This window comes from Chelonia mydas, chromosome 3 (genome assembly GCF_015237465.2).
Source record: "Chelonia mydas isolate rCheMyd1 chromosome 3, rCheMyd1.pri.v2, whole genome shotgun sequence".
NCBI classification, from domain to species: Eukaryota; Metazoa; Chordata; order Testudines; family Cheloniidae; genus Chelonia; species Chelonia mydas.
Genome location: NC_057851.1, coordinates 67,449,223 through 67,475,798, shown reverse-complemented (window position 1 = coordinate 67,475,798; position 26,576 = coordinate 67,449,223). Strand labels below are relative to the sequence as shown.

Below are 26,576 nucleotides of genomic sequence, written 5' to 3'. Positions count from 1 at the left end.
AATGTGGGATGGCCGGGAAAGGTACATGACGCTCGCATCTTCAGGAACTCTGGTCTGTTTCAAAAGCTGCAGGAAGGGACTTTATTCCCAGACCAGAAAATAACCGTTGGGGATGTTGAAATGCCTATAGTTATCCTTGGGGACCCAGCCTACTCCTTAATGCCATGGCTCATGAAGCCATACACAGGCAGCCTGGACAGTAGTCTGGAGCTGTTCAACTATAGGCTGAGCAACTGCAGAATGGTAGTAGAATGTGCATTTGGACATTTAAAAGCACGCTGGCGCAGTTTACTGACTTGGTTAGACCTCAGCGAAACCAATATTCCCACTGTTATTACTGCTTGCTGTGCGCTCCACAATATCTGTGAGAGTAAGGGGGAGACGTTTATGGCGGGGTGGGAGGTTGAGGCAAATCGCTGCTGGTTACGCACAACCAGACACCAGGACGTTTAGAAGAGCACAGGAGGGCGCGGTGCGCATCAGAGAAGCTTTGAAAACCAGTTTCATGACTGGACAGGCTACGGTGTGAAAGTTCTGTTTGTTTCTCCTTGATGAAACCCCCGCCCCTTGGCTCACTCTACTTCCCTGTAAGCTAACCACCCTCCCCTCCTCCCTTCGATCACCACTGTCAGAGGCAATAAAGTCATTGTTGCTTCACATTCATGCATTCTTTATTCATTCATGACACAAATAGGGGGATAACTACCAAGGTAGCCCAGAAGGGGTGGTGGAGGAGAGAAGCACCAGGAGGGGTGATGGAGGAGGAGGGAAGGACAAGGCCACACAGCACTTTAAAAGTTTAAAACTTTAAAACTTATTGAATGCCAGCCTTCTGTTGCTTGGGCAATCCTCTGGGATGGACTGGCCAGGTGGCCGGAGGCCCCCCCACCGCATTCTTGGGCGTCTGGGTGAGGAGGCTATGGAACTTGGGGAGGAGGGCGGTTGGTTACACAGGGGCTGTAGCAGCGGTCTGTGTTCCTGCTGCCTTTCCTGCAGCTCAACCATACGCTGGAGCATATTGGTTTGATCCTCCAGCAGCCCCAGCATTGAATCCTGCCTCCTTTCATCACGCTGCCGCCACCTTTCAGCTTCAGCCCTCTCTTCAGCCTGCCACTTACTCTCTTCAGCCCGCCACCTCTCCTCCCGGTCATTTTGTGCTTTCCTGCACTCTGCCATTGTCTGCTCCACGCATTCGTCTGTGCTCTGTCAGTGTGGGAGGACAGCATGAGCTCAGAGAACATTTCATCACGAGTGTGTTTTTTTCGCCTTCTAATCTTCACTAGCCTCTGGGAAGGAGAAGATCCTGTGATCCTTGAAACACATGCAGCTGGTGGAGAAAAAAAAAGAGACAGTGGTATTTAAAAAGACACATTTTCTAGAACAATGGGTACACTCTTTCACGGTAAACCTTGCTGTTAACATTACATACACAGCACATGTGCTTTCGTTCCAAGGTCACATTTTGCCTCCCCCCACCACGTGGCTAGCCCCTCACCCCTCCCCGTGGCTAACAGCGGGGAACATTTCTGTTCAGCCATAGGCAAAGAGCCCAGCAGGAACGGGCACCTCTGAATGTCCCCTTAAGAAAAGCACCCTATTTCAACCAGGTGACCATGAATGATATCACTCTCCTGAGGATAACACAGAGAGATAAAGAACGGATGTTGTTTGAATACCAGCAAACATACACTAAAAGAAAAGGAGTACTTGTGGCACCTTAGAGACTAACCAATTTATCTGAGCATAAGCTTTTGTGAGCTACAGGTCACTTCATCGGATGCATACTGTGGAAAATACAGAAGATGTTTTTATACACACAAATCATGAAAAAATGGGTGTTTATCACTACAAAAGGTTTTCTCTCCCCCCACCCAGCCACATTGTAAGGAGAGTGATCACTTTACATAAGCTATTACCAGCAGGAGAGTGGGGTGGGGGGAGAGAAAACCTTTTGTAGTGATAAACACCCATTTTTTCATGATTTGTGTGTATAAAAACATCTTCTGTATTTTCCACAGTATGCATCCGATGAAGTGAGCTGTAGCTCATGAAAGCTTATGCTCAAATAAATCGGTTAGTCTCTAAGGTGCCACAAGTACTCCTTTTCTTTTTGTGAATACAGACTAACACGGCTGTTACTCTGAAGCAAACATACACTGCAATGCTTTGTTCTACAATGATTCCTGAGTACATGCTACTGGCCTGGTGTGGTAAAGTGTCCTACCATGGTGGATGGAATAAGGCTGCCCTCCCCAGAAACCTTTTGCAAAGGCTTTGGGAGTATATCTAGGAGAGCCGTGAATGCCAGGGCAAATTAATCATTAAACATGCTTGCTTTTAAACCATGTATAGTATTTTAAAAGGTACACTCCCCAGAGGTCCCTTTCTCACCTGGCGGGTCCGGGAGGCAGCCTTGGGCGGGTTCGGGGGGGACTGCCTCCAGGTCCAGGGTGAGAAACAGTTCCTGGCTGTCGGGAAAACCGGTTTCTCCACTTGCTTGCTGTGAGCTATCTACAACTTCATCATCATCATCTTCCTCGTCCCCAAAACCTGCTTCTGTGTTGCCTCCATCTCCATTGAAGGAGTCAAACAACAAGGCTGGGGTAGTGGTGGCTGAACCCCCTAAAATGGCATGCAGCTCATAATAGAAGCAGCATGTTTGGGGCTCTGACCCGGAGCGGCCATTTGCCTCTCTGGTTTTCTGGTAGGCTTGCCTCAGCTCCTTAAGTTTCAAGCGGCATTGCTTCAGCTCCCTGTTACGGCCTCTGTCCTTCATGCCCTGGGAGATTTTGACAAATGTTTTGGCATTTCAAAAACTGGAATGGAGTTCTGATAGCACGGATTCCTCTCCCCATACAACGATTAGACCCATACCTCCTGTTCGGTCCACGCTGGAGTTCTTTTGCGATTCTGGGATTCCATCATGGTCACCTCTGCTGATGAGCTATGCATGGTCACCTCTGCTGATGAGCTCTGGCCAGCATGGCAAGCTGCAGGAGACCATGCAAACAGGAAATTGAAATTCAAAAGTTTGCGGGCCTTTTCCTATCTACCTGGCCAGTGCATCTGAGTTGAGAGTGCTGTCCAGAGCGGTCACAATAGAGCACTCTGGGATAGCTCCCGGAGGCCAATACCATCTAATTGCGTCCACAGTACCCCAAATTCGACCCAGCAAGGCCGATTTAAGCGCTAATCCCCTTATCAGGGGTGGAGTAAGGAAATCGATTTTAAGAGCCCTTTAAGTCGAAAAAAAGGGCTTCGTCGTGTGGACAGGTGCAGGATTAAATCGATTTAACGCTGCTAAATTCAACCTCAACTCCTAGTGTAGACCAGGGCTAAGTCTTGCTAAATCTTATAACTAAAACAATTCACATTGGGGCTTCAGGCCCCCAACATTTCTCTAATCTATTTATCATAGACACAATACAAAATCCTGCCTTTTACTAACTAAACTTTATAACAGGTCCTAATTATAATGCATATGGGAAACAGGATCCCAGTCTCAGACAGTCATTCCTTTCTGTTATTCAAAAAGGGTGGCTGTCAGAATGAAATCAAAGTTTACATCAATTCTTATAGTACAAGTATAAAATTTAGCCCTTACAGCTAGAACAGAAATCAGGACCTTTCAATAAAGTCCATATTGGGGGGATCCAGGGCCTGGGGTCCCTGGACTCTCCCCTCTGAGTACCAAACAGGAGACTGACTCGCTTCCAGCGGCCTGATCTCAGAAATGCCCATTGCCCCTCCTCCAGTCTTTGTCTTGCTTCCTGGGCAACATGTCACCTGGTCACATCTCCCTCCTGGTTCTCAGGTTATGAAGGGATTCGGCCATCACTTCCCTGCAAGCAGCTGAAGCAGCCTCACCTACCCCTGAGGGTCACAGAAAAAGTCACACACCCTTATTTCCACCCCGTAGGCATTGATGTAATACACAGGGAAACTGAGGTACACACAATATTCATGCAAAACAGTAAGACTCACATAGGCCTACCTACAACATAACAAGGGGGAAAACCCACTTCATCACACCTTCCAAAGTGACATATTTTGCACTTGTTTTTATTGAATTTCATCCAATTGATTTCAGACCAATTCTCCAATTTGTCAAGGTTGTTTTGAATTCTAATCCTGTCCTCCAAATTGCTAGCAACCCCTACTAGCTTTATAAAATTTGTGATGACACAAACGTGCTCTCCACTCCATTATCCATGTCATTATTGAAAATATTGAATAGTACCAGACCCAGCACAGACCCCTGAGGGACCTCACTTCCACTTTATAATCATTTCATCTTCTAGATCACATTTTCCTAATTTTCTTATGAGACTGTCATGTGAGACTACATCAAAAGCACTGGTGCTGGAATCAGGGGAGCTAGAGGGCCATGCTCCCCACTTTTTAATAAATGAAACATAAGCACAGAATTCATGTCCCCCACAGATTTTTCCCTCCTGCAGAATAATAGATTCAGCTGGGGAAGCACTGTAATTACACCTTTTGCCCACCAGGGACTGCTGTGGCACCAGAAGAGAGGGCAGATGGCTTACCGTCAGAGCAGCCAGCGTGGAAAGGGAGGGGACACTATGGCCTTGCCTCCACCCCTCACTTCTACAAAGGTTCCAGTGCCCTTGATCAACAGCCTTACTAAAATCAAGATATATCACATCTACTGTTTTCCCGAATCTACTAGACTAGTAACCTTGTCAAAAAAGGTAATTAGGTTGGTTTCGTCCAATTTGTTCTAAACAAATCCATGTTAGCTATTACTTATAACCCTATTATCCTCTAGGTGCTTACAAATTAATTGTTTAATCATTTGTTTTAGTATCTTTCCAGGTATCAAAGTTAGGCAGACTGGTCTATAATTGTCTGGGTCCTCTGTTCCCTTCTCCAATCCTCTGAGACCTCACCCATCCTCCACGAGGTCTCAAAGATAATCACTAATGGTTCACAGAGTGTTTGAGCTAGTTCCTTAAGAACCCTGAAATGGGACCTTAAACTGGTTTACCTAGGGTGACCATATTTTCCCAAAGGCAAAACAGGACACCCCTGGTTCCAAATGGAAAATGGCACACCCCTGGGCCAGCCTGCCCTCTCCCCCGCACACGGGGCCATCCCAAGCCCTACCTGAGGTCCCCCAGCCTCCCCATTTTCAGGGCTGCCAGAGGCCCCGCTTGACCCCCAGCACTTGGGCCAGCCCGAGCCCTCCCAGCCTCCCGCCCATGCGGGGCCAGCCTGAGGTGCTCCTCCCCACTGGCACCCAGGGTTGGCCTGAGCCACCCTGCCACCTGCCCATGTGCTGGGCTGTTCCTCTGAGCCCCCCACCACCCGCAGCCCACTTGTGATCCCCCCGCAGTCCCCTTTCCCCCCAGGTGCAGGGCTGGTCCGAGCCCCCCCGCCACACAAACTCCAGTGGGGCTGGTGGTCTGAGCCCTACCCCCATCGCACGCCCGCACATGGGGCTGCTTGAGCCCCTGTCCCTAGCCCTCCCTTCAGCATGGGGCTGGCACTGCCACTCCCCACCACCCCATACCTCCATACCCTACTAGGGGTCCCACCTGCAGTGGGGGGGTCAGCAGTGAGATGCAATGCTGCTTTCAGCCTGCTCCCCCTGCCAGAGGGCCAGCGGAGCCCCTCCGCCCTGGGGAGCATGGACCCCCATCCCCGCGGACTTCCCCAAGCACCAGGCAGGGTGCACAGCAGGTGCACTGAGGAAGTGGGGGCTGGCTACTCACCCATGCAAGGAGGGAGCTGACAGCAGCGCAGCAAGGGTGCTTCACAGTCAGCAGGGCAGAAGCAGCAATGGGAATGGCGGAGCCTGGACTGATCCTGGGCATGTTCTCGCTGCCCATCCCTAGCAGTGCTGCCGCTGCCAATGCTGCTACCGCTGGAGGAGGCGGCAAGGGAGACTCCAGCATGGGTGCAAGGTGGCGCGAGCGAAGGAGTGGGGGCACAGCTGCTGCTGGCTTTATGCTGTGATCCCAGAAAATATGGGACTATTTGCTAGTATTTAACAAAAAATCAGGACGCCTGGAAGAATGCTTAAATAGGGGACTGTCCCATTAAAAATGGGACATCTGGTCACCCTAGGTTTACCTTTACCCTTGCTTTTTATAGGTGGCAGAGGAAGCAATGCGTATTGTTAAGACCATTCAACTCTTTTCAGTATAATACCCTGTTTACAGTTGCTATAACTTAGTCAAACTTTAACTATTTGGGCTGAAAATTTCTACGCAGGGTGTCTGCCTCCGGCTGATTTTTTAAAATTTAATTTAAACAAAAATAACTCAGCTGTTTCTTTTGAAGGGGGTTGGGGGAGGGATTGGTTTTCTGGAATGAGATTAGAGAAAAATACATTGTTTTGCCCCTGTTAAAAAATTCCTATAATTGTGAACTAGTGCCTCCATGCTTTGAGGCTGGGACTTCAAATTTGGCAAGGGGAGAGCAGGATAGCTCTGGTGTCAAAGATGTGTTTTTTGCTCTCCCCATGAAAATTTGCCCAAATTTGCCTAAGGTATGTGTGACACTGAACCCCATATTCTTCACAGTGATATTATTATGATATGGTTATAGCATAATTCTGATGCATTTTATGCAAGATGGGTCATGTGAGATGTCATTGAAAAGGTTATGATTTGCTGACTATGATTACCCTATTTGTATGCATGTATCATTTTAGTATCTGAAGTTATGAATATTGACTATGCATCTGTACTTCAAATGTAGTTACACCTGCGTAATGCCCACTAGACAAGATGTTTTCAGTCTAGATAGCTGGTTGAGAAGGGCCTATTCAGGGCAATGGGCCATTAAAAAGAACAACAGGCCTTAGGAGAAGCTTATTTCCCACCTGGTGAGACTTTCTGAGAACCCTGCAGACAGGCTGTGAGTGATGGCTGCTATGACTCTACAAGGACATTTGATCAGGCCACATGATGCTGGACTCCATCTTGGGATGTCAGTATTTTTCCACAGACTGGTCTGGGAACCGACCTTTGGAACAAAGGGTTCCTGCCATATGCAAATGCGATATAAGGGAGGGAGTGACATCATCTGTGGTTCTTCACTCCCCACACAAGAAGACTCCTGGAAACATCTGAGGAACAAAGACTGAACTGGGGGAAGTGCTAGACCCAGGCTAAAGGGATTTCTAGCCTGTATATGAAACACCTGGGGAATCCAAGCTGTAAAGCAAGTGCAGCTTGCCCCTTAAGAATCTGCAGCCTGCTTGTATCATCTTTTAGGGTGAGAATCTGCTAATTCATATCCAGTCTATCTAATATATTAAGTTTAGTTTGTGTTTTTTGTTTATTTTCTAGGTAATATGCTTTGATCTGTTTGCTATCCCTTATTATCACTTAAAACCTATCTTTTGTAGTTAATAAACTTGTTTTTGTTTTAATCTAAACCAGTGAGCTTTGACTGGAGTTCTTGGGGAAAATCTCAGCTTGGTTACCACAAGTGTGCATTGTTCTCTTCACATTGAGGGAGAGGCAGACCGGGTATTAAACCCATATACTGGCCAGATTTGACAAAGACAGGATGGTACTGCTCTGGGGTCCCAGGCTGGGAATCTGGTGGTTAGAGAGCCTGTGTATAACTGAAGGTGGGTATGTCCCTACCTGTATGAATGCACCTGGTCAAAGTGCAGGCTTTGCAACTTATCACAGCAGTACAGTGTGAGAGGGAGACCAGGCTGGTGAGTCAGGGAGCTTAGTGGTATCCCAGTTCCAGGGGGCACCCCGGGGGGAACCCATCACAGTATGAACCTCTGAAAATCTCAATTTGCACATGCATGGTAGAAATGGTTTAGAGTGTGGCACTGAATTTGCCAAAGATTTCATCGGCATGGAGCCCCTGTCCGGGGCTTAAGGGACTAACCAGTACTTACCTTGAAGTAATCAGGGACCACTGTGCTGCCAGGCACTTGAACTGACAGCAGGGAGTCTGCCTCTCCATCACTCTCAATGCTCCCACTGCTGGTACCCAGGCAGTGAGTAGCAGCAGGAAACAGCCTGACTGAAATGGAGAGGGGTGGAGCTGGGCCTAGGGTTGGGACAAAGGACTGGGAGATACTGGGATGAAGAACCAAGGTGGGGAAACTGGGCCAAGGAGCCAAGTGGGGGGAGGGGGCTAGGCCAAGGAGATGGTGGAGGAGAGGGAGTGGGATTTGGAGCCATTGAGTAGGACACTCTGATTTAATGCTGAGTGAGAGGGAATGGGACCAGGAGCCTAGAAGGGGTGGGAGGAGAATAGAATTCCAACAAGGAGCCAAGGAGGTCTGGTGGGAGATTGGAACAAAGGCAAGCTGGAGAGGCCAGGGACAAAAGGGGCCAGACTTGGGGGAAACTGGAGCAGAAGGGTCTGTAACCCCTCCTGTATACTCCAGTCAGACCTTGGAATAGAAGCCAGGATTCCTGAATGTCTATATTTCCTGCTGTAACCAAATATCTGTGAAATCCACTAACAAAATGTGTGCCTCATCTCCCTTTAGGAGAGGATGACAGTCTACTACTGCTTTCAGTTACTCTAAGGGTTCCAGCCCTGCTGGTGAACCATGTGGATGTCAATGGTTCCACATGATGGAATTTCTGTTTTTCTAGTTTCTTTTTTTAAAACCTTAGAAATTTCATACGAAATGACATTAAGGTAGCAAAGTCAAGCACTCAAAAGTTAGGAAAAGCCAGAATTAAGGTTGTGTGTGCAATCTTAATTAAACCTCCTTGTGCATATGCCTTATGAGACAGTCCTTAATTACATGATCACATACTATGTTTTTGCAGGATCTACTGTGTGAGAACAACAAAATCATAGAACTGGCCCCAGGTTGAAGGAGCTGCAAACAGCTCCTTTGTGGCTATCTCTATTGTGGGTACTTATTTGGTGTGATGCTTCCTGGTTGTGAGGCACCTTACTACCACCTGCCCTCAGAGTGTTTCTCTGGAGTGCCCAGACTCTGTTTTAATAGACATTCATAGTATTTACAGATACAATATTCCCAAAGGAACAATACACCTCAGCTCATAGGTGCTGACTTCCCCTCTGCTCTGTGGGTGCTTGACCCCCCCCACCCCTGGCCCCGCCCATGCCATGCCTCTTCCCACCCCTGCACTGTCCTCGCCCCACCCCCATTCCACCCCTTCCCCAAAGTCCCCGCCACACCATGCCTTTTCCCACCCCAGTGCCGCCCCCTTCCTGCCCTCCATTCCACCCCCTTCCTCCAAGTCCCTGCCCCTGCCTTGCCTCTTCGCCGCCTCCTCCTCTGAGCACGCCACATCCCTGCTCCTTCCCCTCCCTCTCAGAAAGTCCTAAGTGCCGCCAAACAGCTGTTAGGCAGCAGGGGGAGGAGACACGGTGCACTGGAAGGAGGAGAAGGAGGCAAGGAGTGGGGAGCTTGACTGCCAGTGGTGAGGAGCACCCGCTAATTTTTCCCCCTGGGTGCTCCAGCCCTGGAGCACCCACAGAGTCGGCGCCTATGCCTCAGCTTACCAGTTTCACTTTAGGATCACTGCTCCACTTAACTCACAGCACTTAGATTGGTTTATAGTGAAAACTAGTATAAGTGTATTTAACAAGGAACAGAGATCAAGTAATAACAAGGAGGTAGAAGTATTGGAAACAATTGGTTACATCTAAAAAAAAATTGTGATATGTCTTCTAGAGCCTGGACTTAAATAATAAGACATCCTCCTGTCTCATAAAAGTTAACTCACCCAAAGTCTTTCTCCCAGCCAGGACAGCTGTGACCCTCTATTCATATGACAAGCATATTGGAAGCTTGTCCCATAGATGAAGGATACTATGTGTCTCCTTACGCATTCTCCTGATACACCAGACTAACTCTTTAATCTTCATCATAAACAGGGCACCCGCCTTTTCTGTAGTTTCTGTAATCTCTTGAAAAATTCACAGTCTTCATTAGTATGCAAATAGAGATACATTACAAGATATCCAACACACAATGACCAGCCAGGGAGATAAATGTCTACTACCCCTGCCTGACCAGAACTTATTTATCACCTACTGGTGACCTGTATTAACTTACATACCATAAGAACACAGTTTTCAGTATAGATACATAACTTTTTAAATAATATTCTTGCATACATTTTGCACAGTGATGTTGGAACAATTTTTATAGTGAGGGTGCTGTCGGTGTTTAATAAATTTTTAAATGTCCTTTTTCAGTGCTGTACAAGCAATACTTAGACCCTGGCAACAGCGCTCCAAACTCATCATACTTTTGCCAGTCAAAATGTTTTAAAAAAACAGTAACTTAAACATTATAAAATCTTGTCTGATCTTCATTACAGGGACATTCTATGATAATGATTATGATTTTGCGTTTGCAAACCAAGAACTCATTATTAGGGTGATATATTCTACATCAATTTCTTACCTTACAAACAACTATAACTGGAATTCATTCCTCTGTGTTCCTTGCTCTCATCAACAAAAATAAAGATAGCATGATCACAGAAGAAAAGCACAGCTAAAATATGAAAGGTAATAACTGTTACTTCCTTGATAAGTAGCCTCAAAAGAGGCCAAACCTGACAACAAGTCTAGTCTGCAATTAATGTGATGAGTGCCTCCGTTTTTCTAGAATATCTGGTTTTATATTTTCTGGAAAGAAATCCATACTCTAAATCTTATATAAATTGATTACCTACCCTGGTTTACTAAACCACCTGGGCAGAATTCATGGGGCACCATATGCATAAAGACTCACCTCTCAGACTCCGTGTTATATATTAAAAATAATGCAAATGGCTATGCCACAGTCTGCCAGAGAAGTGAAAGGGATGTGTTCTTATAAATTTTGCTTCTGAAATGAAAGAAGGGGACTCAGGTGAGCAGCTTGACAGATGCTGGAATGGAAAAATATCTAACAGACATTTAAATAAACAGGATATTGCAATTTATTGTCATGTGGCTGTGAGCTGTTAATCTACGGACGCATTATTTAGAGTGAATGTAGAAGAGTAATCTGTATTTGCCATTTTGTAATAACTTTGAAGAATGGCAAATATTGCCCACATTTTTTCTATTTTGACTACATTTCAAACTCTTCAAAATATTAAAAAACTTTGTTATAAAATACAAGAGTTATTCCAATGCCATCTGACTGTATTGTGCCAACTCATAACAACTGGTAGATGGCACTGGGTCAAAAAAATTTGGAACCACACCGTGGGACAGTGCAGGAAAACAGCTCAAGATCTACGGCTGGAATTTCAAAAGAACTCAGAACCTGCTGTTGGGGCCAGATTCTCAAAAGAAGTCAACTTCCATTTAGGCACCAAAATAAGTGGCCAGATTTCCAAAAAGAATTCATCATGTTGGCTCTTTCGATAAGTTTCACAATGAGAACTGCTAGGTGCTGAGCACTTGAAAGTTTGGTCATCGTTGACCTAATGGCATTGGAAATGGCACAGAGACTTGAAAGATTGGATGGGAAAATCAACGACCTGACTCATAATGAAGAAAAAAAAAAACTGCTGTAGAAAAGAATACATATTTTGTATATAGTTCAGAGCACCATGACACATTTAATGGGATCTGACTGGAAGTACTTTTTTCTTTTCTTTGTGACTTTTCATGAGGAGAAAAGTCTTTTATTAATAATAATTATTATCCTGTTAGCTGTGGTAGCACCCGCTACTAGATAGGTGCTTTCCAAACATTCAAAAAGAGTGGTCTCTCCCTGCTCCCAACTGTCTTCCTTCCTTCCCCTGCTCCCCTCCCCCGTGACATCACACCATAAACTAAGGACAGACAGACAAGCAGGCAGAGAATAGGGGAAGGTGAACACGTGAAAGTGTCTAACCCTCAGCATGCCAGTCCAGACTGCAGGGTGGGAATCTAAGTGTAGGGCCCACACCTGGTGATGACACAAAGACAGGCTGCCAGTCACAGCCCTCCTTTTATAGGGGAACTGACACTGGTTGATTCCCAATGTTTCTTACAAGTTATGGGCTTGGCTGTCAGGGTCTGAGAACAGTCAATACAAGGGAGATGCAGGAGGACATTCCGCTCCAACTTCACTTTCTTCTACCCTAAACAACAGTGAAAAAGGATATAAGAAGTGTTGCTAAAAAGGCAGAGGGCCTGATTTATCGCTGTATTACGCTAGTGTTATGCTGGTGTATGTCCATTGATTTTGCTGGAATTAATCTGGAATAATATAATGATGGATCAGGCCCAAAAGAAGAGTGCCTGTGGGAAGGCAAAGCTCTCTATCCAATCACAAACTAGAGCTTGGCAACATTTTTCAGTCAAACCTTTTTTTCACTGAAAAATGTTGATTAGGATCAACTGAAACATTTCACTGATTTGTGCCAACTTCAATATAGAATCATAGAATATCAGGGTTGGAAGGGACCTCAGGAGGTCATCTAGTCCAACCCCCTGCTCAAAGCAGGACCAATCCCCAACTAAATCATCCCAGCCAAGGCTCTGTCAAGCCTGACCTTAAAAATATCTAAGGAAGGAGATTCCACAACCTCCCTAGGTAACACATTCACCACCCTCCTAGTGAAAAAGTTTTTCCTAATATGCAACCTAAACCTCTTGAAAAATTCACAGTCTTCATTAGTATGCAAATAGAGATACATTGCAAGATATCCAACACACAATGACCAGCCAGGGAGATAAATGTCTACTACCCCTGCCTGACCAGAACTTATTTATCACCTACTGGTGACCTGTATTAACTTACATACCATAAGAACACAGTTTTCAGTATAGATGTCGAATAGAGGGGAACGATCACATCCCTCGATCTGCTGGCAATGCCCCTACATATACATCCCAGAATGCCATTGGCCTTCTTGGCAACAAGGGCACACTGTTGACTCATATCCAGCTTCTCGTCCACTGTAACCCCTAGGTCCTTTTCTGCAGAACTGCTGCCGAGCCATTCGGTCCCTAGTCTGTAGTGGTGCATGGGATTCTTCCGTCCTAGGTGCAGGACTCTGCACTTGTCCTTGTTGAATATATAGCTTCAGTCTAAACAAACAAAAAGGAAAATGTCTGCCAAAATGAAACATTTTGATTTTTTGTGTTAGATTCACAAGGGGATTTAGGTGCTATTCACAAATTTTGAGGAGGTCCCCTTATATCAACAGCCAGTGCACTCATTTGGGAGACCTAGCTTTAAATCCCTGTTCTGGAGCAGAGAGTTTAACCCAGGTTTTCCCATGCTAGGGAGTATCTTAACAACTGGGCCACTGTGGGATCTGTTTTCTTTAATAGCTCCTGTTAAAGCTGTTCCACTTTGTATAAAATACTTCAGTACTTCTTAAGCCAAGGAGTATGACAATGACTCTAGCCGGCTGGCTACGGCACTTATCTAGAGAGATGCAGGTTTTAGTCCCTGCTTTTGTGAATCATTAATTATTTATACAAAGTGCAATAGTTTCAAAAGGACAGATTTCCCCCCTCAGAATAGCCTAGTGCCTTATTATTAGAGTACTCATCTGTAAGAGGGAAGATTCAGGTTCAAATTTCTGCTGCAGAGTAATGATTTAAATCTGGATATCCCACATTTCAGATGAGTGCCCTAACCACTGATAAGGGGAGGGATACCATCTTCTCTGTTTTGTAAAGGGCACCTAAATCCCATTGTGAATCTAGCCAGAAAAATTGAAACATTTCATTCGACATTTCAGAATTTTTTTTCTTTTTTCATTTTGACTGAAACTATTTGTCAAAATTGATACGATTTAGTGCCCTAATCTGTGTGCTATTAGGTATAACGGGGGCACCATCACCTCCTCCTCAATTCTGTGACTCTAGACCTTCATTTCCTTTACTTTTATTTAAAAAAAACTTTAAAATGCCCAAAATGAAAAAGTAATTTTCATAATCATGAAATCCTGGAATACAAAGGGCCCTGCGAGTGGTGTTGATGTGTCTATGAGACATATGTGCTAGGAAAGTGGATAGCACTACATCTGGGACAGGAAGAGCCAAGATTTGTTTTTCAGGAGCCTAGGAAGGGCACAATCATTGCCTTTGTCCCTCAACAGAATATGACTGTGTGGCATCCTGTACTTAGGAGACACACACTTCCACTGTACATGAGGGATATGTAATTCCCATTATAATTAATGGGATTGAGATTGAGACTAAACATGTATAAAGGTGCAGTCAGTGGCCTCTGATATACAGCTGTCTGACACACTCCATGGTAACATCATCCCACCACATTCAGTAACAGTCCACACCATGGGTTGGCAGCAGGATGGAACCCAGGATCTAAGCACTACCTGAGGTAAAAGGCTACATATACATGTTGGTACTGGTAGGCTCTTATCATTTAGGTAGGCTATCTATGCTTAGCTAGTGTGTTATAGTCTCTCCCTATGTAGGGCAGGATGCATCCACTGCATGCATTTGTGGCTTTCCCCTCTTTTTATTCTGCCTTCCCATCTCTCCCTCTCTCTTTTGAGCTCTAAAGGGAAGAAAGAAAGGTGGCTGTATGGGTTACAGCCTTTTCCCCTCTGTGTCCAAAAGCACCCCTCTATTCATACCCTACACATTATTATAATAATCTTTGTATAAAATATGCCTTGCGAGGTATCATTTGAAAACTAATAACTTGGTGGTCAATAATAACATGGTGAAATGTATGCAGCAATATTATATGTAAAGTTATGAAATCCCTCTGTATGATGTTCTCAGCACATATTCAAAACCACACAGCCTTGTGTCAAAGTCAGATTCAGGACTCACATAATTTGTCAGACCACTCTGTTTATTAGCAAAGCGCTTTGCTAATGCACCCAGATGTGAGCCCCTCTCTGAGGCTCAAGATAACTTATTTATACAGCTAAGCCAAAGCCAATTTAACATAAGAGACAAAAGGAAGCAGAAACTGACAAATATACATACATATCTTATTTGCATACTAACGTTTACCAATCTCCTAGCTCAGTAGGAGCTCTAAGTTAATTAGTTTGAGGACCCATTGTCTCACACTCCTTAATGTTTCTCTTCCTGACAACTATATTTCAACAAACCCTTCAAGTAGCATTTCTTTAATGAATTATAATTTCAATATAATTCATTCTACTTTCACACTTGCCTAGGCAAAGATTGATGAACAAATCTATCCTAAACAGAGGAAAGTGTGTTTACCTCAATCTACATAAAAGTAGTAAACAGATTTCTCATGAGAGCAGGGAAAGGAAAATGGCAGAAGACAAAGCATTTCAGCAAATGCAGCTGGGAAGAAAGATCATGGAGTCTTCTTCACTACCAGACTCCATATCACCTCCTTTACTGTTTGAATAAACTTTGCTTTGAGGGGTAATCTTCAAAAGAATCCACTTCAAGGGTTCACTGGAGTATAAAAGAAAGGGGAAGAAACCCCCAAGTTATATTTCTCTCTTGCACAGAAGAAAACAAAGGCACCAGCACCTTTGGGCCTCTGGAAGAGATCTTGACTGAGGAGAGGCTCAGTCACCATCTTGCTGGAAGACTGTGGATAAGGAAGCCTATCTTGAACAAAGCCTTGAGTAGGGTTGCCAACTTTCTAATCACAGAAAACCGAATACCCTAGCCCCGCCCCTTCCCCAAGACCCTGCCCACAGCTCATTACATTCCCCCTCCCTCAGTGGCTCGCTCTCTCCTACCCTCACTCATTTTCACTGTGCTGGGGTAGGGGGCTTGGGTGTAAGAGGGGGTGTGGGCTCTTGGGTGGGGCTGTGGATGAGGGGTTCAGGGTGCAGGAGGGGGCTGCAGGCTGAGGAAGGGGTTGGGGTGCAGATGGGGGTGAGGGTTCTAACCGGGGGTGCGGACTCTGGGATGGGGCCAGAAATGAGGTGCTTGGGGTACAGGAGGGGTCTCCAGGCTGGGGGGGTGCAGAGGGTTTCAGGGTGTGAGAGGGGCTCTAGGCTGGGGCAGGGGGTTGAGGTGCAGTGGGGGTGAAGGCTCCATCTGGGGGTGCAGACTCTGGGGTGGGGCCAGAGATGAGGGGTTTGGGGTGCAGGAGGAGGCTCCAGGTTTGGGGGGCCTCAGGGCTGGGGCAGGGGGTTGGGGCTCAGGGTCAGTGGTGCAGTAGGGGGGTTAAGGCAAGCTTCCTGCCTGTCCTGACTCTATGCTGTGCCCCGGAAGCGGTCAGTAGGTCTGACTCCTAGGAGGAGGTACAACAGGCGGCTCTGCACGCAGCTCTTGCCCCGATTCTCAGCCAATGGGATTGCAGAGCCAGTGCTCAGGGTGGGGGCAGCCCCATGGCCCCACACCTAGGAGCCCGACCTGCTGGCCACTTCCGTGGTGCAGAAAGGAGCCAGGATAGGTAGGGACTAGCCTGTCTTAGCTCCGCAGCACCGCCGACCGGACCTTTAATGGCCCAGTCAGCAGTGCTGACTGGAGCCACCTGGGTCCCTTTTCGACCAGGTGTTCCAGTCAAAAACCGGACACCTGGTCACCCTAGCCTTGAGCCAAAACTTGCTAGATTAAGTTTTAGACTTTTAGATGCGTATCTTTACTTTTATTTGCTTGTAACCATTTCTAACTTTATCGCCTATACTTGAGTTCACTTAAAAGCCCATCTTCTTTGATTAATAAACTTGTTTTATTTTCTAATCTAAACCAATCCAGTGTTCTGTTTAAACCGAACTCTTTAGTAACTGCAATTAAAGTAGCAAACTGTTGAATATTGATTCTGCACAGGAGCAACAAACCTTCAATTTCTGACCTGTCCAGGAGAGGGCTGAACAGTGCAAAACACTGGGAAAATCTAGGACTGGGAGCATATTATGATAACTCTGCAAGTAGTAACCAAGGCTGGTGGAATCCAGTGTGTGACTGCAGTGTTATTGACAGGCTGCTGAAGTCAGACCCGCTGGACCAGGATTGCAGCTATACACAGACACTCAGGGTGTGACTGGCACCCTAGTAGGCTCACTAGGCTGGTTGTGAGCAGCCCAGGCTAGGTGTTACAGAAGCAAGGCATTGTGAGGCACCCACGGTCACAGGGCAAGCAGTGGTGCAACCCCTCACTGGGCTGAACTGCATCCTGGAATGTGACAACCTCTCTCTGTGAGGTGGATGATTGAGGGAGTGTGCGGGAGTATTGGTACAGACTGTGTGTCAGGACACGATATTACCTCCCATCCGCCTTTCTGTTTGCTGGGGGGTGGGGTGGGACGGTTGTTGTGTGTGTGTTGCAGCCCCTCCCAGGGAACGTTGGGATGCCACTTGTCAATCAATCCCCTAGTGTATGTGCTGCGTGCGTGCGCCCGCGGGTGGGAGTGTTACGACGTCTTCCCCCGGCCTTTGCTGTGCACGTTACACCACGCCCCTGCCTCGCGGGAGCCCGGGCACCCCGCGCCCATCACGCGGGGCGGGGCCCTTCCGAGGCGCTCTGCGGTGCGTGTCCCAGCCGCCTGTGCGGCTCGGGGGGCGGCTCTCCCTGGCGGGCGGGCGCTCGCCGGCGGGGCGGGAAGGGGGGCGGGGCCGGAGCTGGGACGCCGCCGGCCTTGCGCGGGGGGAGGAGCAGCCGCCGCCAGGCCATGGCCCCGCTTCGGCGGCCTTAGCAGCAGCAGCCGCCGCCGCAGACTCACCCCCCACCCCTTCGCGCCCGGGCAGCAGGAAGCGGCTCCTCTGTCAGTAGCGGCGGCCGGAGCTCGGCTCTGAGCGGCTCCTTCCCGTCTCGTTCCCTCGCCGCCGGGGCAGGCGGAGGCGCTGGGCCCCCGCCCCCGGGGCCGTCCCGTCTCCTCTGCTGGGGACGTGCCGCCCAGGCGACTCCCAGGCTCCGGGGAGGCCGCGGCCTAGGGCGGGCGGAGCGCGCCAGGCGCAGGATGCGGAGCGAGGCCCCCCCGGCCGGGGGCTCCGCGCAGCCCCAGTAGCCCGGGAGCGCCGCGGATGCGGCCTCGCCCCGCGCGGCGGCCCAGGAGGCGCCTCCGCCAGGCCCTCGCTCCCCAGAGCCTGTGCAGCTGGGGGCCGCCGCGGCGGCCCGCCTGAGCCGCTCCTCTGCCCCGGGCCGGCCGGCCCTGCTTTCTCCTGCCGCGGTTGACAGTGAAGGGATGTCTGCTGCCACCTCCGCTGAAATGATTGAAACGCCCCCGGTCCTCAACTTCGAAGAAATTGACTACAAGGAGATTGAGGTGGAAGAGGTGAGCGAGCCCCCTGCGGAGCCGGGGATGTTCAGAGACTCCCCCCCACCACTTTCCTGGACCCGGCTTGTGGGGCGATCCACTAGCTATACAGCTCCCTAGAGCTTGTAGGGCAATTTTTACCCATCAGGGCCCCAAAGCACTTTATAAACTACATAGGTATTGCAGCCGGGGCACTGGTAGGCGGGGGGGGGGGGGGGGGGGGGGGGGGCGGGGTGGGAGGAGAGTGGCCGTCAGCTGGCACAAAGGTGTGGGGGTGGGAGGAAAGATTCTGCTCTTAGAGACTGAGGCAAAACCCTACGCTTATGAGAGAGGCTGTGGGACCACTAACAGGCACGTAGAGCTGTCCCTCTCTGATCTGTGTGGTAAATTCTGTGCTATTCTCCCTCTCAGAAATGCCTAAATAGTGCAATAATGGGCACAGTAAATATTTATGGATAAACAAGGGCTGTAAACCTGAACTGCCAGGGAGCTTAGGTGTTCCAAACCTGAGGTACTGATCAGCTTTTTTAAGGTGAATTTTCAGTTAGTCTAAATTTAATCCAAACTTTGGTGGCAGTTGATAAGTTTGAATTAACTTATCACAGTCAAATGGAGAATTTTTGAACTATATTGTAATGCTTCCATATAATGTGTCTGTTTTGTAGGTCTCTGTTCTCTCCCCATCCATCCTATTTAATGCACTTATAATACATCCATTAATATGGTATCTAGCTGCTGATCATTATTATTCAAATTTCATATGCATACATTATCAAGTTTAGGCATAAAAGACTCTTTAAAAAAATTTATTAAACTAATGTAAGTGATGCTACAATCCAGTGGCTGTTACACTAACATCAGTACTGCATTTGTGACCCATATTGCATCTTTGGTATTTATTACCCATGAAGTAATAAATTCAGTTGTCCATTTATGTTTTACTTAATTTGAAGAAAATTTTTTTCCTGCTTGAGTATTACGTTGAAAGGTTAGCTATAGAAGAATTGCTTTAAATTCTTTGCAGTTGGTATGTAATTGATTAAGAAGGAGTTCCTAAGAGTATTTATGGATCAGTTTGGTTTTTTCTGTGGAGGCAGAGTGGATTTTCTCAAGAGCAATCTATGTGCTTTCCAAAAAGGTTCAATGGAGATACAGTATATTAACTTGCTCATTAAGGCCCTTATCTTGCAAGTTGTTCCATACAGCTGGATCCCTCTGCCCTTGTGAAGTCCTTACTTATGTCAAGGTGTTGTGTGCATGAGCAGATCCCCATTTAACTCAGTAGGATTTACACATGCAAAACGGCTTGCAGAATCTAGACTTAACAAACATTGGCATCATTACAATCTTTGTGCTGTTAACTCCTTAGCAGATTAATTACTGCTGAAAGAACAAGATCTTTTCCTCTAAACAGAGTAACCATACAGAAGTGAACTTTGCCTTCTATAGCACCTTTCATATATAAGATAACCAGTAGCTCAGAACTTTAGAGAGTCATTTGCTAAATACTTATAGTTCGCCTGTATCTACTGAATTTTGGTCTACACACAGTCTTGGAGACTATAAACAGTTTTAATGAGAAGGAATGTTTTCCAAAAACTCTATGTTCAAAAAGCGTCATGGTATCTTTGACTTCCACCTTGAGAGTCACCAGAAATCTGTAGAAGGTACTTTGGCTTTAATCTCTCTTCCAAAGGATTTCCTTTTCTATAACCACAATAATCTAGGTTAGAGGTTCTCAAGCTGAGGGGATAGACCCCCTCTGGCAGGGGAACTGCAGAATGTTCGGGGGGGGGGGCATGAGACACTTTAAGGGGAAAAAAAACTTACTGCACACACTTACCCACAGCAATGAATACAGTAGAACCTCCGTTACGAATAACTCAGGAATGGAGGTTGGTCACAACTCTGAAACGTTCGTAACTCTGAACAAAACATTATGGTTTGTTCTAAAGTTTACGCTGAACATTGACTTAATACAGCTTTGAAACTTTACTATGCAGAAGAAAAATGCACAGTCAACCTGTGGAACTCTTTGCCAGAGGATGTTGTGAAGGCCAAGACACTAATAGGGTTCAAAAAAGAACTAGATAAAGTCATGGAGGATAGGTCCATCAATGGCTTTTAGCCAGGGTGGACAGGGATGGTGTCCCTAGCCTCTGTTTGCCCTAGCCTATGGGAATGGGTGACAGAAGATGAATCACTTGATGATTACCTATTCTGCTCATTCCCTCTGGGCACCTGGCATTGGCTGCTGTTGGAAGACAGGATACTGGGCTAGATGGACCTTTGGTCTGACCCAGTATGGCTGTTCTTATGTTCTTAGGCTGCTTTCCCTTTTTTTTAGTAGTTTACATTTAACACAGTACAGTCCTGTATTTGCTTTTTGAGTGTGTGTGTCTGCTGCTGCCTGATTGTGCACTTCCAGTTCCAAATGAGATGTGTGGTTAACTGGTCAGTTTGTAATTCTGGTGTTCCTAACTCTGAGGTTCTACTATAGTCCATGCCACCCTTACTTCTGTGCTGCTCCATCCAGGGCTTAATTTTGTCCCCCAGCTTGCTGTGGCCGAGTATATCTGCTGTGAAAAGTGATTGATTTTTGTTTATTTGTTAATATCGCTTTTCACTGTCTCCCAGCTAGCTAGCAAGTCTGCTTCTGTGAAAAATATTAACAAACATATAAATATCAATTTTCACAGTAGCAGACTTACTAGCTAGCAAGTCTTTAAAACAAAACAAAAAAAAACCCAAAAAGGCAAAAGAAAACAACAACATGCAAAGCACCTTATTTTTGTTTCTGTTCTGTCTTGATCCAGTAAAGAATAGAGGAAACTGTACGTTGTTGCTGTTGAGTTTGCAAATAAAACCCTGCATAGATAAAATACATGTAAATACAAAACCATTGTAAATGTGAATATTTATTTTTTCCTAAAGTTAATTAAGTATTTTAGGAAAAATTGTCAGAGTGGCCACTAGAAAGAGTTGGTGGCCATGCTGTGAGACCACCAAAAAAATTGTTGTGAGAACCCCTGGACGAGATAGTCCTACCTCTGTGCAGGGGACTGGATTAGATGACTTACTGAGGTCCCTTCCAGTTCTATGTTTCTGTGACTCTATGAAATGTCTTGTGTCAGAATTACACACACCTCTTCCTTTTTAAACATTTAATTCCATCATTTCTAAACAGTTTTTCTGTATTAAAGAATTGGAAGTACTTTTGTATTTGAAGAAGACTCTGAAATTTGTTTAACGTTTGCCTACAGTCAGTAATCAAACAATTAAGTGTCTTTTGAGATATGGCTTGTAGCTAGCCCTTACCTTATGCAAAAAGTTAAGGTTGTGGTAATTTTAGAGATCATAAACAGGTGCCCAGTGAAGACCCATAAAAGTGAGTATCACATAGCAAATATAATGTTGTACTTAGCACTTTGAACAAGTAAAATACTACTCAAATGTTGAATCCTCACAACACCTGAGGACTGTAAGAATTACGACCTCATTTTACAAGTGGGGAAATGCAGGGCTACACCGTGTCTAACTGGCATAGCTGGGAGGTAGAACTCTGTGGCTTGATATACAAATCTTGGCATCCTCTTATGTATGTACCTCTATATGCATGCTGACACCTGCACAGGCAGGATTTGGTGCACCAAAAATGTGTGCCCAGATGGTGCCTAGATTGAGGCCTCAGCAAGAATTAAACTATAGGAGTCTTGAGTCCTAATATACTGATTGGTTTACTATATCACACTGTCGTCCTGAGACTTGCCTCTCAATCTGAGGGAAAAAATGAAGATGATCCATTCGTTTTAAGACCCAGGGAGGGGGACTTTTGTCAAAGGGTAGGGAGAAATTTTGGTAACAGTTGATTTAGCATTTTGAGTTAAATGTATGTGGCCCCTGGATACAACAATGCTGAGTGTAGTAAAAATACCTAGAGGATAAACTCATATTACAGTAGAAGCAACAAAAACTGCTTTCCAATGGAACAGGTGAACTAGAAATAGAACTTGTCCACTATTATGAAATTCCAAGATATATGAACCCCTTCCTTGTCACTCCTTTCTTGTTGTGCCTTCATTGATTTCATAATTGCTAGTAACCATATGCTGTAACTAACGACATAGCATTGTGCAGTAGAAGAAAACTGGGAATACTTTACACCTAGAGATCAAGAATTCCAAAATAATCACCCTTTACAAGGAGTTAAAATGGTTAAGTTTTATTATAGTATGTAGACATCAGTTAGATGTCCCAAGATGAACATCATCAACTCTAAACTGAAAAATGCAAAAGAATTCTTGTATAATCCCAGCTTTGCTCTTGTATTATCAAGGTTGTCTGGTCAGCAGATAGCACTGCCACTAGTTTATTAATAGATTTAAGTTCTGGAATAGTTACAGGCCCCAAGTCCTAGCTAATAAACATAAGATCTGTGCTTGTGCTTTCAGTTTGGTTTGGGTAAGTTTTACTGGATAACATACTAACATACCGTATTTTGTTCATCTGCATGGCTACAATTTGGGAGGTGAGAGGCATACACAAGCCAAACATTTATCCAACTTCCAAGTGGCATTTTGTTGTTTAAAGTTTTCGAGTTGGGATCAGGTGGGTACGTAATTATCATGGGTGAATAAAAGTCAACCCAAAATTAATGTGCCATAAAAGAATATTCAAAGCAAGAATGTAGAACAACCTAAAACTCAGGTTCAGCAGCAACCTTCTTTTCTTTTACCCCTGGGAAACTTCTGATTGCTTCTGTGATTGTCTTATTTTTAACTTAGCCTTCAGATACAAAATAGTCTGAAAGAGCATTAATAACTAGGGAACAAAACTATAGATTTAACCCTAGATTTCAAACAGCAAGCAAAACAGCTAATTTTTCTATATTTTGTGTTCTCCACACATCTGTTTTATGATGCTAACTAAATTACAGAGATCTCGTTTTAGTATTTGAGGAGTTGCTTGGAAAATGTGGCTTTAAATTTTCTTGAAAAATTGTGGATAAATAAGCCTTTAAAGGAATATGTGGTGCTTTATGCTAGAAAAGTCCAGAAGGATTTATAAAACAATATATAATTCTGAAAGTTTGGAAATGAACTGAAAAGTTTTTTGTCTAGAAAGTAGTGGTGATAGCAGTGCAGATTCAGTTGTCGAATAAAAGCCCATCTGATTAAATACTTAGTAATAAATGGTATCTCTCTATTTGGGAAGTTCAGTTAACAGATGCTTTGCAATACAGTGTGTGGGGTTTTTAAATTTTTTTTGTTGTTGTTGGTAAAACCTAATCTTAAGGGAACACATGTAGAAAAAGGTAAACTTGGCTTCTAATTATTTTATTTGTTAAAGTATACTTGCCTTCCTTTTTTGATGCTTTGTTTCTGGAGTATTGTCCTCATGACTCCGTTCCATTCTTTTCCCTAATTAATTTGCTTCTGTCACCACACATCCACTGTAACTAAATACCATCTGACTGATTTGTGCACATGTTTTGGTTGTTGTCTGTTGTTGGTTTGATAGTGCGGAACGTACACAGCTCTCTTTTATGTTATATGAGCCTTGGCACCCAAATCCTACAATGCTGACCACCCCACTATGGAAAAATCTAAGCCCAGTACTAGGAGTGGGTGGGTGTGTGGTGATACAGCATGGCCAGAAGGCAGCAGGAGAGTCATATAGGAGAGATGTGTAAGCCCCAGGATGAGGAGAAACCTTATTCCCTGTAGAGGGAAGAAAGGTTTCTGTAGATTAATTAAAAGCACCTGAAGCCAGTCACCTGATAAAAAAACCCCTGCTTCAATCAGCTGGGGGAAGGAGGTGGAGCAGAGCGGTTTAGAGTTGGAGCAGAGAGCAATTTAAAGGAGTGCTGTGGCTGGCTAGAAGACCAAGACCCTAGGTAAAGAGACACCCGGCTTGTGCAGAGAGAGAGGGCAGGAAGCCCCACAAGCTGAAGAGCAGGAGAGGGAAGTAGTCCAGGGGAAGGAAGCACTAGTTCAAGTGGTTGACCACTATCCCTAGGGCCCCTGAGCTGGGACCCAGAGTAGAGGGCGGGGCTGGGTCCCTCCCTCTCCACTACCCTTCTCTGGCTTACTAGTGGGACAGTAAATACCCTAGTTCAGGGGCAGGAAACTGCACCCTGAACCCCCCCCCCCCCCCCCCCCCCCCCCAGAAGAGGAAGTGTGGGACCCATCATAGTCATACCGGCAATTTGCCACATGTGGTGTTAGTAGTGGGATCTCCGCTCTGGGGACTTAAACCAAGGTTAACCAAAATGAATGGATGAATCAGGCTGCCCAGGACCGAGCTCTGCTACAGGAGCTGGCAAACCAGATGAAGGCCCTTATGGAGCAGAACCACAATTGCAACAGAACCCGGACTATACGGGCCAGCCACTGCATACAGAAAATGACACGGGAGGATGATGTAGAGGCGTACCTCCTGGCATTTGAGAGAACAGCCCTGCGGGAGGCCTGGCCCCGAGATCAGTGGTCTGGTATCCTCGCCCCGTTCCTGTGTGGAGAGGCCCAGAAGGTCTACTACGATATGGCTGCAGAGACTGCGGAGGATTACCCCCAGCTGAAGGCAGAGATCCTGGCCAAATCCAGAGTAACCACGGCGTTGCGAGCCCAGAGGTTTCATAAATGGCAGTATACGGAGGACAAGACACCCCGATCACAATTGTTTGACCTGATCCACCTGACCCAGAAATGGCTGCGCCCTGAGGCCCTCAGCTCTGAAAAAATGATGGAGCTCCTGGTACTGGACCGGTATATGAGGAGGCAACCACCAGGCCTTCGGGCTTGGGTTGGCCAGAATGACCCCTCTACCTACGATGAGTTGGTCTCCCTCGTGGAAAGACAGCTGGCAGCCCATGAACTGTTCCAGACCCCAGGGGATGAGACACGGCAAACCAGGAAGACAGCCCCAAACCCAAGGCCCCGGATTGTCAAGAACTACAGAAGAATCATAACTGGGAGGAAAGACACTGAGGAATAGCCCGAGGCCAAGAAGGGACGTGGGGGTTTGGGAAGAGAGGTGGGGGGGAGGGGGCAACCAAATAGCCCCAGGCAGAGGGCGGCAACCGGGATAAGGGGTCAGTGTTACGAGGGAATTGGGGCATATAGCAGCCCAGTGCCCCAACAGGGAAGAGCCTATGCAGTGCAATGTGGGGGATCCTGGGGAACAATGTGGCCTAATCGGCCTGGTAGGGGTCGCAGTGACCTCACATGGGTATACAAGGTCAGTAAAGATGAATGGTATTGTGACCATAGCATTAGTAGATTCCGGGAGTGCTGTCAACTGGTCTCAGGGAAGTTGGTGGGGCAAGACCAACTAACCCGGGCCAAAACCACAGGGGTAACGTGCGTTCATGGCACCGTAAATTTCTACCCCACAATCCCAGTATGGATAGAGATCCAGGGTAACTGCAGGAGTGGTCCCTAGGCTCCCCTACCCAGTCTTAATTGGTAGGGACTTCCCTGGGTTTGAGAACTTACTCCCCCCAGTAGAGCCAGGGGAGTGTAGCAACCCCTGAGCTGAGACGGAGGCACCTACAGATAGCCTCACCTCAATTTTTGCCAAATTTGCCCCAGAGCTATTTTCATCCCCTGGGAAACCCTGAAAGTCTAGGCGGGAAAAGAGGGCAGATAAAAGGCTAGGGACCAGGATTCTAGCAGAGAACCAGAAAGCCTCCCTTGTTGGTAAGCGAACCCATTCAGGAGCCCAGGAGACAATTCAGGCCAGTAAGGACTCAGAGGCGGTTCCTAGCCCAAGTAGGGGCAACCCAAGGGGCAGAAAAGAAATAGGTCCCATGGAGTTAGGTCAAATCAGTACCGCATATGAGAATTTCCGGCAGGACCAAGCCAATGACCCACTGTATGCGAATGTGAGGGAGGAGGTAGTGGAAGTAAATGGCGTACCCGTGGAAGGAAATACCAAAGGCCCAAGGCTGTATTATGTGATCAAACGTGATCTGTTGTACTGAATAGTGCAAATTCGAGGGGAAGAAGTAGAGTGGCTCTTAGTCCCACAGAAACACACAAGGGCAGTACTAGAGTTAGTTCACAGTCATTTATTTGGGGGACATCTAGGAGCAGACAAGACACTTGATAGAGTCCTAAGATGATTTTATTGGCCAGGAATGCGCGCAGAGGTCCAACGCTATTGTACCTTCTGCCCAGAATGCCAGTTGCATAGCCCCTGACCTCACTTGCAGGCCCCATTAGTACCTTTGCCTATTATTGAAGTCCCTTTCGAAAGGATGGCTGTGTACCTAGTGGGCCCGCTGGAAAGATCAGCATGGGGCCACCGAAATGTATTAGTCATCCTTGACTACGCCACACGGTATCCAGAAGCCATTCCTTTAAGAAACCCCACATCCAAGGCAAAGCAAAAGAACTACTTCAGGTTTTTGCCAGAGTGGGCATCCCTAAGGAGATCCTGACTGACCAAGGAACCCTTTCATGT

The 26,576-nt window shown here is 46.3% G+C and overlaps 1 protein-coding gene across 4 annotated transcripts in view; it reads left to right on the top strand.

Moving 5' to 3' along the window:
* The first annotated feature begins 17,490 nt into the window (after positions 1-17,490).
* MAP3K7 (mitogen-activated protein kinase kinase kinase 7) overlaps positions 17,491-26,576 on the top strand; it is a 72,380-nt gene continuing 63,294 nt past the window's right edge. For all 4 annotated transcript variants that reach the window (XM_037894486.2, XM_037894485.2, XM_037894484.2 and 1 more), the window contains exon 1: positions 17,491-18,128. In XM_037894486.2, coding sequence (XP_037750414.1) covers positions 18,039-18,128 — 90 coding nt within the window. In that variant the 5' untranslated portion in view covers positions 17,491-18,038. The remainder of the gene's footprint in view (positions 18,129-26,576) is intronic.